General features: G+C 46.7%; 1 protein-coding gene across 2 annotated transcripts in view; it reads left to right on the plus strand.

Moving 5' to 3' along the window:
* LOC139276710 (uncharacterized) overlaps positions 1–12,925 on the plus strand; it is a 46,054-nt gene that overhangs the window by 14,660 nt on the left and 18,469 nt on the right. For both annotated transcript variants that reach the window (XM_070894693.1, XM_070894694.1), the window contains exon 6: positions 11,370–11,528. In XM_070894693.1, the coding sequence (XP_070750794.1) occupies positions 11,370–11,528 (159 nt within the window). The remainder of the gene's footprint in view (positions 1–11,369; positions 11,529–12,925) is intronic.

Genomic DNA, 12,925 nt, shown 5'->3' on the forward strand with positions numbered 1-12,925 from the left:
AAAAAAATGACATTATTCTCTGCTTATAATGCAGTTCCCAGATTGGCACAAAATTATTTGTTTCTAAAGGAAATTCTTGGGATAGGTTTGTTTTAGGACCCCTGAAGGAGGAGGGTGTGGCCCGACCCGGCATTCGGTGCGGCAGCCCCGACCTGCAAGGACCATCAGCAGGTCGGGGCCTTCAAAGGAACATACCACTTGAAGGTACAGCACATGCTGGAGAGCGACGGCTGTGAAGAGGGCGACTGGATTGCACGTCACCATAATCCAGGTTGCTGATTGGAGCGTGGGCAGGTACAGCAGGAGATGCAAGGTTGGAGCACAGGAGCGGCGAGTGATCGTGGAGCGATGTGATCGGGGCCCAGGGAGAGGCGTGAGTTCGGGGCCCAGAAGAGGTGAGGGCCCAGGGGCAGCACGGGCCAGCCCACACTGCGATATGTGTGTGCACTAGGTCCATGCAGCAGAGCTGGTCTCCAGTCATTTTGGTTAACCCTTGCCACTGGACCAAGACCTAGCTCTGTCAAGCCCGTGTGGTGGCTGGTGTGCAACGGCCACCACAGGTTAAAAAAATCCACGCACAGGCATCTTCCACCCTTCAACATGTAGTTCGGGACCTGGAATATTAGGTCCTTCATTGAAACACCTGTCAACTCATCCCTTTTTGGGGTGGAAGCAAGTCATCCTCATTTCGAGGGACTGCTTATGATGATGATGATGATGATGATGATGATGATGATGATGATGATGATGATGAAGACAAAGCAACACCAGGGGCAATCATAAATGGCTGCCCCTGGTGTTGCTTGACATCAAATGCAACCATTTTTTCTGGCCAGGTAGCCTGAGAGCCCAGGTTAAGGCCATAATCTGTGTCATATTTGCGACTTTTGGGTAACTAGAATTTTGATTTTGTGCATATTCAGTTATTGTGTTGCTACTGAGTGCAACTGGGGTGAATTCAGAGCACCAACAATCTGCTTCGGAAATGGTTCTATAATATCAATGTGCTGTCAGTAAGTTGGTAAATAATACTGGTAGCAGTCTGGGAGCAGTTTGGTCGGGTGCGGAAGCGCTCAGAAACATTCAATGACAACTGACATGCTTACACTTCTCACGATGGACAGTCTGCGGGCTCTCTGTTTCTTCCTTAAACAGCTTCCCAACCCATTCCCCATCCAACAACACTCGCCACCACCAGGCTGAACTTGTTCTCACCTTGAACAACATTTCCTTTAATTCCACTCCAATAACACATGTGACTGTGGAACCTACATGGGTCTGAGCCATGTCTGTCTTTTTCTGGAGTATGCTGAACACTTTTTGTTCCAGCCATACTCATATACCCTCCCTGACCTATGTTTCCATTACATTGATGATGGTGTCAGTGTTGCTTCCTGCTCTGACGCTGATCTGGAGAATTTCATTAACTATGCTTCAAATTTCCACCCATCCATTACTGTCTCTGACTATTCCCTTCTCTCTCTCTCTCGCTCTCTCCATCTCTGTGGGTGGGCTTTCCACCGACACCTATTATAAGCCCACTGACTGCCACAGCTCTCTGGATTATATTTCTTGCACCTCGCTTCCTGCAAGAACTCCAATCCTTTCTCTCAGTTTCTCTGTCACCATTGCATCTACTCTGCTAATGCCACCTTCCACACCAGAGCATCTGAAATATATTTTACTCCTTAGTGGAGGATTACCCTCCAATTTGGTAAATGGGACCCTCAACCATGTCCCGTGCTTCTGTCCCTCCCCTCCCCACCACTGCAATGGAGTTCATACTTTCTAAGCAACCAGCCTCCACATTCGCCAGTTCATCCTCTGCCATTTGTATCAACTCCAACATGATCCCATTGTCATGCACATTTTCCCCTACCTCCCCCATTCCGAAAGGGACTGTTCCCGTCATGGCACCCCTGTTCACGCTTCTACCACATTTACCACCTACTCTCTTTCTCTGGAACCTCCCTGTGCAAGTGCAGGAAATCCAATACCTGCCCACTCCCTCCTCCCACATCAATGTCTAGTGCCCTAAACAATTCTTCCGGGGAGACAATAATTTGTGTGTACTTCCTCCAAACTAGTATACAATCTCTACATTGGGGGAGATCAAATGTAGATGAGGTTACCGCTTTGCTCAACATTTTGCTTCTGTCCCAAGCGCTACCTTGAGGTGTGTGTGTTTCCGTTCAACCCCCTCCCCGCCCCTTTCACCTGTTTCTTTTTAACTGCTGTTCTGCCGAATATTCTGCACCTGAAATGTTAATATACCTCTTCTTTCCATAGATGCTTACTGACCTGGAGTATTTACAGCATTTTCTCTTTTGGTTTCAAGAGCATCAGTGCAGTTTTATAAGTGTAATTTCTGATAGTTACTTTTCCAATTTTGTTTTCTTACAAATGTGAAAACATTGTATGGTTTTATTTACACAATGTAAAGATGGTCACTGTATGTATACTACGCACCGAAACATTGTCTGTACACTCACCAGTTGGAGGGCTCAATTTTCCCCAGTTACCTGCACCGTTTTTTTGGCGTGCGTCACTTTTTTGGCGTAAATTAAAATCTCCCAGTTTCTTCAAAGTTTCTGCGCTAGCATAACTCAGTTAGTTACGATTTTTTTTTAAGTTAGTATTTTTTTTTACAGTGGGCGTAACCTGATGTCTGCGCCAATTTTTCACATTTAAGCAAGTTTGGCCAACTTACATTTTTCCTAGGACAGTGTATGTGACCACTCTGAAAAAACCTTCTGGGCACTTAAGAAAAACCAGCGCACATTCAAAAAATCGACACAGAAACATAGAAACATAGAAACATAGAAAATAGGTGCAGGAGTAGGTCATTCGGCCCTTCGAGCCTGCACTGCCATTCAATAAGATCATGGCTGATCATTCCTTCAGTACCCCTTTCCTGCTTTCTCTCCATACCCCTTGATCCCCTTAGCCATAAGGGGCCATATCTAACTCCCTCTTGAATATATCCAATGAACTGGCATCAACAACTCTCTGCGGCAGGGAATTCCACAGGTTAACAACTCTCTGAGTGAAGAAGTTTCTCCTCATCTCAGTCCTAAATGGCCTACCCCTTATCCTAAGACTATGTCTCCTGGTTCTGGACTTCCCCATCATCGGGAACATTCTTCCCACATTCTTCCCACATCTGTCCAGTCCCGTCAGAATCTTGTAAATTTCTATGAGATCCCCTCTCATCCTTCTGAACTCCAGTGTATAAAGGCCCAGTTGATCCAGTCTCTCCTCATATGTCAGTCCCGCCATCCCGGGAATCAGTCTGGTGAACCTTCGCTGCACTCCCTCAATAGCAAGAACGTCCTTCCTCAGATTAGGAGACCAAAACTGAACACAATAATCCAGGTGAGGCCTCACCAAGGCCCTGTACAACTTTAGTAAGATCTCCCTGCTCCTACACTCAAATCCCCTCGCTATGAAGGCCAACATACCATTTCCCTTCTTTACCGCCTGCTGTACCTGTATGCCAACTTTCAATGACTGATGAACCATGACACCCAGGTCTCGTTGCACCTCCCCTTTTTCTAATCTGCCACCATTCAGATAATATTCTGTCTTTGCGTTTTTGCCCCCAAAGTGGATAACCTCACATTTAACCACATTATACTGCATCTGCCATGCATTTGCCCACTCACCTAACCTGTCTAAGTCACCCTGCAGCCTCTTAGCATCCCCCTCACAGCTCACACCGTCACTCAGTTTAGTGTCATCTGCAAACTTGGAGATATTACACACAATTCCTTCATCCAAATCATTGATGTATATTGTAAAGAGCTGGGGTCCCAGCACTGAGCCCTGTGGCACTCCACTAGTCACTGCCTGCCATTTTGAAAAGGACCCGTTTATCCCGACTCTCTGCTTCCTGTCTGCCAACCAGTTCTCTATCCACGTCAGTATATTACCCCCAATACCATGTGCTTTGATTTTGCACAGCAATCTCTTGTGTGGGACCTTGTCAAAAGCCTTTTGAAAGTCCAAATACACCACATCCACTGGCTCTCCCTTGTCCACTCTATTAGTTACATCTTCAAAAAATTCCAGAAGATTTGTCAAGCATGATTTCCCTTTCATAAATCCATGCTGACTTGGACCTATCATGTCACCTCTTTCCAAATGCGCTACTATGACATCCTTAATAATTGATTCCATCATTTTACCCCCTCGATGTCAGGCTGACCGGGTCAGAGGGCCTAGTAAGAAGGAGGAACTGAGGGAAATCCTTATTAGTCTGGAAATTGTGTTGGGGAAATTGATGGGATTGAAGGCCGATAAATCCCCAGGGCCTGATGGTCTGCATCCCAGAGTACTTAAGGAGGTGGCCTTGGAAATAGAGGATGACTATTTTCCAACATTCCATTGACTCTGGATCAGTTCCTATGGAGTGGAGGATAGCCAATGTAACCCCACTTTTTAAAAAAGGAGGGAGAGAGAAAACAGGGAATTATAGACCAGTCAGCCTGACACCAGTAGTGGGTAAAATGATGGAATCAATTATTAAGGATGTCATAGCAGTGCATTTGGAAAGAGGTGACATGATAGGTCCAAGTCAGCATGGATTTGTGAAAGGGAAATCATGCTTGACAAATCTTCTGGAATTTTTTGATGATGTTTCCAGTAGAGTGGACAAGGGAGAACCAGTTGATGTGGTGTATTTGGACTTTCAGAAGGCTTTCGACAAGGTCCCACACAAGAGATTAATGTGCAAAGTTAAAGCACATGGGATTGGGGGTAGTGTGCTGACGTGGATTGAGAACTGGTTGTCAGACAGGAAGCAAAGAGTAGGAGTAAATGGGTACTTTTCAGAATGGCAGGCAGTGACTAGTGGGGTACCGCAAGGTTCTGTGCTGGGGCCCCAGCTGTTTACATTGTACATTAATGATTTAGACGAGGGGATTAAATGTAGAATCTCCAAATTTGCGGATGACACTAAGTTGGGTGGCAGTGTGAGCTGTGAGGAGGATGCTATGAGGCTGCAGAGTGACTTGGATAGGTTAGGTGAGTGGGCAAATGCATGGCAGATGAAGTATAATGTGGATAAATGTGAGGTTATCCACTTTGGTGGTAAAAACAGAGAGACAGACTATTATTTGAATGGTGACAGATTAGGAAAAGGGAAGGTGCAATGAGACCTGGGTGTCATGGTATATCAGTCATTGAAGGTTGGCATGCAGGTACAGCAGGCGGTTAAGAAAGCAAATGGCATGTTGGCCTTCACAGCGAGGGGGTTTGAGTACAGGGGCAGGGAGGTGTTGCGACAGTTGTACAGAGCCTTGGTGAGGCCACACCTGGAGTATTGTGTACAGTTTTGGTCTCCTAACTTGAGGAAGGACATTCTTGCTATTGAGGGAGTGCAGCGAAGGTTCACCAGACTGATTCCCGGGATGGCGGGACTGACATATCAAGAAAGACTGGATCAACTGTGCTTTTATTCACTGGAGTTCAGAAGAACGAGAGGGGACCTCATAGAAACGTTTAAAATTCTGACGGGTTTCGACAGGTTAGATGCAGGAAGAATGTTCCCGATGATGGGGAAGTCCAGAACCAGGGGTCACAGTCTAAGGATAAGGGGTAAGCCATTTAGGACTGAGATGAGGAGAAACTTCTTCACCCAGAGAGTGGTGAACCTGTGGAATTCTCTACCACAGAAAGTTGTTGAGGACAATTCACTAAATATATTCAAAAAGGAGTTAGATGTAGTCCTTACTACTAGGGGGATCAAGGGGTATGGCGAGAAAGCAGGAATGGGGTACTGAAGTTGCATGTTCAGCCATGAACTCATTGAATGGCAGTGCAGGCTCGAAGGGCTGAATGGCCTACTCCTGCACCTATTTTCTATGTTTCTATGACCGATCCTGTCACTGCTTTCCAAATGCGCTGCTATTTCATCTTTAATAATTGATTCCAACATTTTCTCCATTACTGATGTCAGGCTAACCGATCTATAATTACCCATTTTCTCTCTCCCTCCCTTTTTAAAAAGTGGTGTTCCATTAGCTACCCTCCAGTCCATAGGAACTGATCCAGAGTTGATAGACTGTTAGAAAATGATCATCAATGCATCCACTATTTCTAGGACCACTTCCTTAAGTACTCTTGGATGCAGACTATCAGGCCCCGGGGATTTATCGGCCTTCAATCCCATCAATTTCCCGAACACAATTTCCCGCCTAATAAGAATATCCTTCAGTTCCTCCTTCTCACTAGACCCTCGGTCCCCTCATACTCCTGGAAGGTTATTTGTGTCTTCCTTCGTGCAGACAGAACCAAATTGGTCTGCCATTTCTTTGTTCCCCATTATAAATTCACCTGACTCCGACTGCAAGGGACCTACGTTTGTCTTCACTAATCTTTTTCTCTTCACATATCGATAGAAGCTTTTGCAGTCAGTTTTTATGTTCCCAGCAAGCTTCTTCTCGTACTCTATTTTCCCCCTCTTAATTAAACCCTTTGTCCTCCTCTGCTGAATTCTAAATTTCTCCCAGTCCTCAGGTCTGCTGCTTTTTCTGGACAATTTTTATGCCTCTTCCTTGGATTTAACACTATCCCTAATTTCCCTTGTTAGCCACAGTTGAGCCACCTTCCCCGTTTTATTTTTACTCCAGACAGGGATGTACAATTGCTGGAGTTCATCCACATGATCTTTAAATGTTTGCCATTGCCTATCCACCGTCAACCCTTGAAGTGTCATTTGTCTGTCTATTCTAGCCAATTCACGCCTCAAACCATCGAAGTTACCTTTCCTTAAGTTCAGGACACTAGTTTCTGAATTAACTGTGTCACTCTCCATCCTAATAAAGAATTCTACCATATTATGTTCACTCTTCCCCAAGGGGTCTCGCACAACAAGATTGCTAATTAGTCCTTTCTCATTACACATCACCCAGTCTCGGATGGCCAACTCCCTGCTTGGGTCCTCGACATATTGGTCTAGGAAACCATCCCTAGCACACTCCAGGAAATCCTCCTCCACTGCATTGCTACCAGTTTGGTTAGCCCTATCAATATGTAGATTAAAGTCACCCATGATAACTGCTGTACCTTTATTGCATGCATCCCTAATTTCTTGTTTGATGCTGTTCCCAACGTTACTACTACTGCTTGGTGGTCTGTACACAACTCCCACTAGCGTTTTCTGTCCCTTGGTATTCCACAGCTCCACCCATACTGATTCCACATCATCCAAGCTAATGTCCTTTCTTACTATTGCATTAATTTCCTCCTTAACCAGCAACGCCACCCCGCCTCCTTTTCCTTTCTGTCTATCCTTCCTAAATGTTGAATACCCCTGGATGTTGAGTTCCCAGCCTTGGTCACCATGGAGCCATGTCTCTGTGATGCCAATTACATCATACCCGTTAACTGCTATCTGCGCAGTTAATTCGTCCACCTTATTCCGAATACTCCTCACTTTGAGGCACAGAGCCTTCAGGCTTGTCTTTCTAACATACTTTGCCCCTTTAGAGTTTTGCTGCAATGTGGCCCTTTTTGCTTTTTGCCTTAGGTTTCTCTGCTCTCCACTTTTACTTTTCTTCTTTCTATCTTTTGCTTCTGCCCCCATTCTACTTCCCTCTCTCTCCCTGCAGAGGTTCCCATCCCCCTGCCATATTAGTTTAACTCCTCCCCAACAGCACTAGCAAACACTCCCCCAGCCCATGACATTGGTTCCAGTCCTGTCCAGGTGCAGACCATCCGGTTTGTACTGGTCCCACCTTCCCCAGAACCAGTTCCAATGTCCCAGGAATTTGAATCCCTCCCTCCTGCACCACTCCTCAAGCCACGTATTCATCTGAGCTATCCTGCGATTCCTACTGTGACTAGCACGTGGCACTGGTAGCAATCCTGAGATTACTACTTTGCCATTGAAAGATGCCACTGGTTTTATGCGAAGTTTTGGAGGGAGTCAAGAAGACAAAGAATATGTATCATGAAGCTTTGAAAAAAATCTAAAATGAAAGAATTGCATTTGACTTTGTTGCCCCAAATGTCCTCATTGAATGCCTAGCTTCCCATTCTAAGCAAGCCTATTGCGCATGCGTAGACCAGGATATGGTCCATACTAGGGCGTCGACCTTGGGGAGAGAGAGAGGAAAGAAGGCTTAAGTCCTTTGTCCTGCTGTTTTAAGCTTTTTGCACAGCTACAATTTAATTATGGGGCAATATTGACAATGCCACACCTCGTGCAAGCCTTCTGCATGATGGAGCTGCGCAGAAGACGATTGATTAGACATCATCGCATGAGGAACCTCAGAGTCCTTGGGGTGATAGGCAGGAGGTCTTACCCACGTCAGGTATATTGAGACAGGTGTTCATACCTGCACTTGAGTGATGCAGACTGTGTGAGAAGGCTATGTTTCTGCAAAGAACTTGTAACCGAGAATTGAGAGTTAGTAAAAGCAGACCTGCAACCTATAAGCGTCAGGAGGACTGCTTTGTCAGTTGAAGTAAAGGTTACAGCTGCACTTTCATTTTATGCATCTGGATCATTCCAGGCCACAACTGGGGATGTGTGCACCATTTCTCTAGATGCAACACATAATCTGCATTCGTCAGGTGACTGCTGCACTATATGCCCAGAGGAATGACTACATAAAGTTCCCCATGACCGCCCAGGCAATGCGTGACAAGGCTGTGGGCTTCTCCAGGATTGCTGGCTTCCCAAAGGTACAGGGCTGTATTGATCGCCTTGCGAGCACCTTTGCAGGATTCCGAGATGTACAGGAACAAAAAAGGCTTCTACTCCGTGAATGTTCAGCTCGTCTGTGACAACATGCATCGCATCATGGCAGTTGATGCGAGATACCCTGGGAACACCCATGATACTGTCATCCTAAGTGAGAGTGCTATATCTGCCATGTTTCAGCAGCAGCCAGAAGGGCAGAGCTGGCTGCTGGGAGACAAAAGGTATGGCTTTGCCACCTGGCTCATGACACGCCTATGCGTAACCCAGACAGAATTTGAGCGGGAATACAATATGTCGCACATTGCGATGCGCAGCATAATAGAGAGAACCATTGGCATCCTGAAGCAGCGTTTCCGATGCCTGGACCATTCCGGAGGCTACTTGCAATACTCCCCTGAGATTTTGGTCAGTTCACTGATGGCTGCATAACTTAGCCATCATGAGGCAGCAGCAGCTGGTAGTAGAAGACCCACCTGAGGTGAGAGTGGTTGATGATGAGGAGGAAGATGCAGATGACGAGGAAGAGGTGGAGGAGGAGGAGGAAGAGGAAGCCATCAATTACCTGACCACCCGCTGCGCTTGGTCTTGGTGACTTCTTGGACTGCAGGTGGTGGCGCAGCATTACGCGGGTTGGTACCAAGCTTATTCTTTCGAACATTTCGGGTAATGCTCACTTCTTGATAGGGGGGCATGGGCAGGCGGTAATGTGGAAGGTCAGGCTTGGGCCTTTTCAGAGGCTGGTCTGGGGATTGGAGTGGGATTGGCAGTTGATTATGTAATGGCTGCGGGGTCTGGGCGTGTTCCCTTATTGCAGCAGCTAACTCCAACATTCCCTCCCTCATGTGCCCTGACAGTGTCTCAGCTACCTGCAACATTCCCTCCCTCATGTGCCCGGACAGTGTTCCCATTTCTCGCGAGAGTATTGTTACTTCCCCGTTTCTCGTGAGAGTGTTGTTACTTCTCCCGACAGTCCCGCTACCTCATCACCCACCCCACTGATGGTGTCCAGGAGTGATCGGGTAAGGTCAGTGCTCTCTGCACTCATTGCCATTATCTGAACCACATCTGTTAGATCCTGCACCTCAGAAAAACGCTGTCGAGTTCTCCTTCCCCTCCTCACTGAGTGTGACTTGCTGCAACCCACTGGGACCCGCAGCCTCGGACGGTGGGGCCCTGGGTGTGGCTTGCTGCATCCCACTGGAACCCCCAGCCTCGGACTGTGAGAAATCATGGAATGCCCCAACACTCGTACCACTCAGGAAAAGGGCTGGCACCTCAATGGGCAGCACCAGCACCTCCTCAGAGTGAGTACAACAGTGGTGGCTTCATCCTCCCCTCCCTTGCCCCTCACCCTCACCCCCATGCTCTTGGTCTGGAAGGTGGGATTGGAAGATGTTCTCCTCTTCAGGCTCGTCGCGTCTGAATCTTCTTCTGCATCGGCTTCAGCCTCATCAGGGTTGGCCTCAAGTTCTGCAAAATATAACAGAACAGACAAATGGTTAGCAGCAGAGGAGGGGGCAGGGTGGGTGGCATGAGTAGGCACACACAGCACAGCGCAGGCAGCAGGCTCATATTGAAGGACCACGATGAATGATAGCACATTGCATCAATCGAAGCGTAGCTGATGGAGACATCCCCATGAACCGAAGCATGGCTAGCCCGCGCAGTACTTGACTTTTAGCAAAGCCAGACTGTGGAATTTGCAGGACTTACCCTCTCCCTCGAGTGTGGGCCCAGCTTGTGCAGTGGTGATTGCTTTTCTCCAGGCAGGACCCATCAAAGCAGCGACCCTGTGTTCCAAGGGTGTCAGTGCATGTAGATTTGCCGGGCCTCCTCCTGTTCGAGTTCTTTCCCTTTTGTTGTGTGCCACCTTCTTCTGCAAAGATGAAAATATAACTTTTTAAGAGAGGGTGTATTTCTGCTGGGTGGGACATACAGATAGTCACATTTACAATTGCAATTCCAGTGAATAAATGAAAATATTACTTACACTAACTACTTGACCAAGGTCCTGCCACTTCTTTTTGCACTGGCCTCCAGACCTCACCATTGCACAGTAATCTTCTGCAAGTTGGTTCCAGCGTTTCTTCATTTCTTTTGGTGAAACTTTTATGTGACCTCTGCTGGTATCCAGCTCATGTCATCTGGCCTCAATTTCAGTAACCAGTGCCTCCACTTCATCCTGTGAGAAATTCTTGGTCCGTGAGCCACGTTGCTTATTGCAGCTCTGATTTTTCCACTAAGAACCCACAACTGTCTCTTTAAAAATGGCCGAATGCAGACTAGGAGGTATACTGGGCATGTGCGCCCATTGCAGTCAGGTAAAAAACATCATTTTTTTTTTGCGCATGCGCAGAAAGGTGTGGGGGTGGGGGGGCAGTGGCGGGGGTGCTGGTTGTGGGGGCATCGTTTTTTCAGCGCAGACATTAGGCTCCACCCCACCGAAGCTAAAGGACAGGCTGCGCAGCACCAATTAAAAAAATTAGAACGGGAAAACTTGCAAGTTTTTTTTTGCAGTAGTTGGGGCCAAAAAAACGGGCGTAACTCTTGTAATACGCCAAAAAACGGCATTGGGGAAAATTGAGCCCAGAATGAGTGCTTTTCTAATGCATACAGTGCCAATGTTCATTAATAATGGCTCTTTGTCATTTTGTTTTAGAAAGCTGAACACTCTCTTGGAAAGACAGGCTATTAAAAATGAAAGGGAAAAGGAGCCAGTGAAGAGACGTAGGAGAAACAGTAAAATAGCCTGTCGCCACGGCAATCAACATATTTCCCATTTTTCCAGCTACCCGACTATGATCAATAATTCCCTTAGGTAAGTCTTTCAACAAATTTGAGGTTATGAAATATACCCATTTTCCCCAATTTTTCATGTCTCCACATATCACACACTGTACCCAAAGTGTGCTCGAGCCCATTCTTGAAAGACTCATCTCTTGCCCAGCTATAAATGCCCTGTGTGAAATATTTTCAGACCAATGATAATTGCTAATGTTTTACTCATAGCAATATTGTCTTGTGGAGCCTTACCAAAGGGCAGCTCTCATGAATCCGCTAAGAGGTCTTTAATCTTTGCAGATTTTCCAAAACTGTACCCCACCCAATATTTAGTGTTAGCCTTTATCAATACATGTCCTTTGAAGCAACTTCTTGTATGCACTCAAATATATGTCTTAAGTGGGCACCATTTCTACTTTCAATTTTTCACAAAGTCTCAAATTCAAACATGGCTTCCTCTGACACTGTGATCCCAGGGGTGCAGTTTATGAACTCATAGGGAATCCCAAGAAGGTGTCTACGAACCCTGGGATTTAAGGGTGAGGAAGAAAGTTCAGAGTTTTATTATCGCTACTAACTTCAGGAAATTGAGTGGTGTGGTTGACTCAATGTCTTGGAAAATTATACATAGGTTGTCATGTATTCAACCAGCATTGTAACCCATGTATAAAATGACCTAAGTTGTGCACCATGAGAACACTGACCACTAGGTGGGAGACACTCCTAACCTGGACCTTCAGGTATAAAAGGGGAAGCTCCACCCACCTTCATCACTTGAGTGCTAAGGAATAAAGGACTGACCTTCTCTCAACCATGGGCCTCGTGTGCATTTATACTGTGTAGTAAGGACGTATCAATGGCGACGAGGATGGGATCCCAGTATCAATGGAGTTAGACACGGGTGGCAGCCAGTCCCTGATGGGTATCAAACAGTTCGAAAAGTTGTGGGCATCCAAGGCCAGGAGGCCAAAATTATTGCCGATTGACGCACAGCTACGGACTTACACAAAGCAGATCATTCCGGTGCTAGGCAGCGCCACGGAAGTCATGACCCACAAAGATTCGGAGAACAGGTTGCCACTCTGGATTGTCCCAGTGGACGGTCCCGCACTACTGGGGAGGAGTTGGCTTGCTGTCATGAACTGGAAATGGGGCGTTGTCAATGCAATTTCCTCTGTGGAGCGAGTATCATGCTCACAGGTCCTGGACAAATTTGACTCATTATTTCAACCTGGCATTGGCACTTTCATGGGGGCCAAGGTAGTGATTCACATAAACCCCGGACGCCAGACCAGTACACCACAAGACCAGAGCGGTGCCGTACGTGATGCGGGAAAAGATAGAAGGCGAATTGGACCGCCTGTTGAGGGAAGGCATCATCTCGCCAGTCTAATTCAGTGACTGGGCGAGCCCGATTGTGCCGGTGCTCAAGGC

Source organism: Pristiophorus japonicus, chromosome 12 (assembly GCF_044704955.1).
Source record: "Pristiophorus japonicus isolate sPriJap1 chromosome 12, sPriJap1.hap1, whole genome shotgun sequence".
Taxonomy (NCBI): domain Eukaryota; kingdom Metazoa; phylum Chordata; class Chondrichthyes; family Pristiophoridae; genus Pristiophorus; species Pristiophorus japonicus.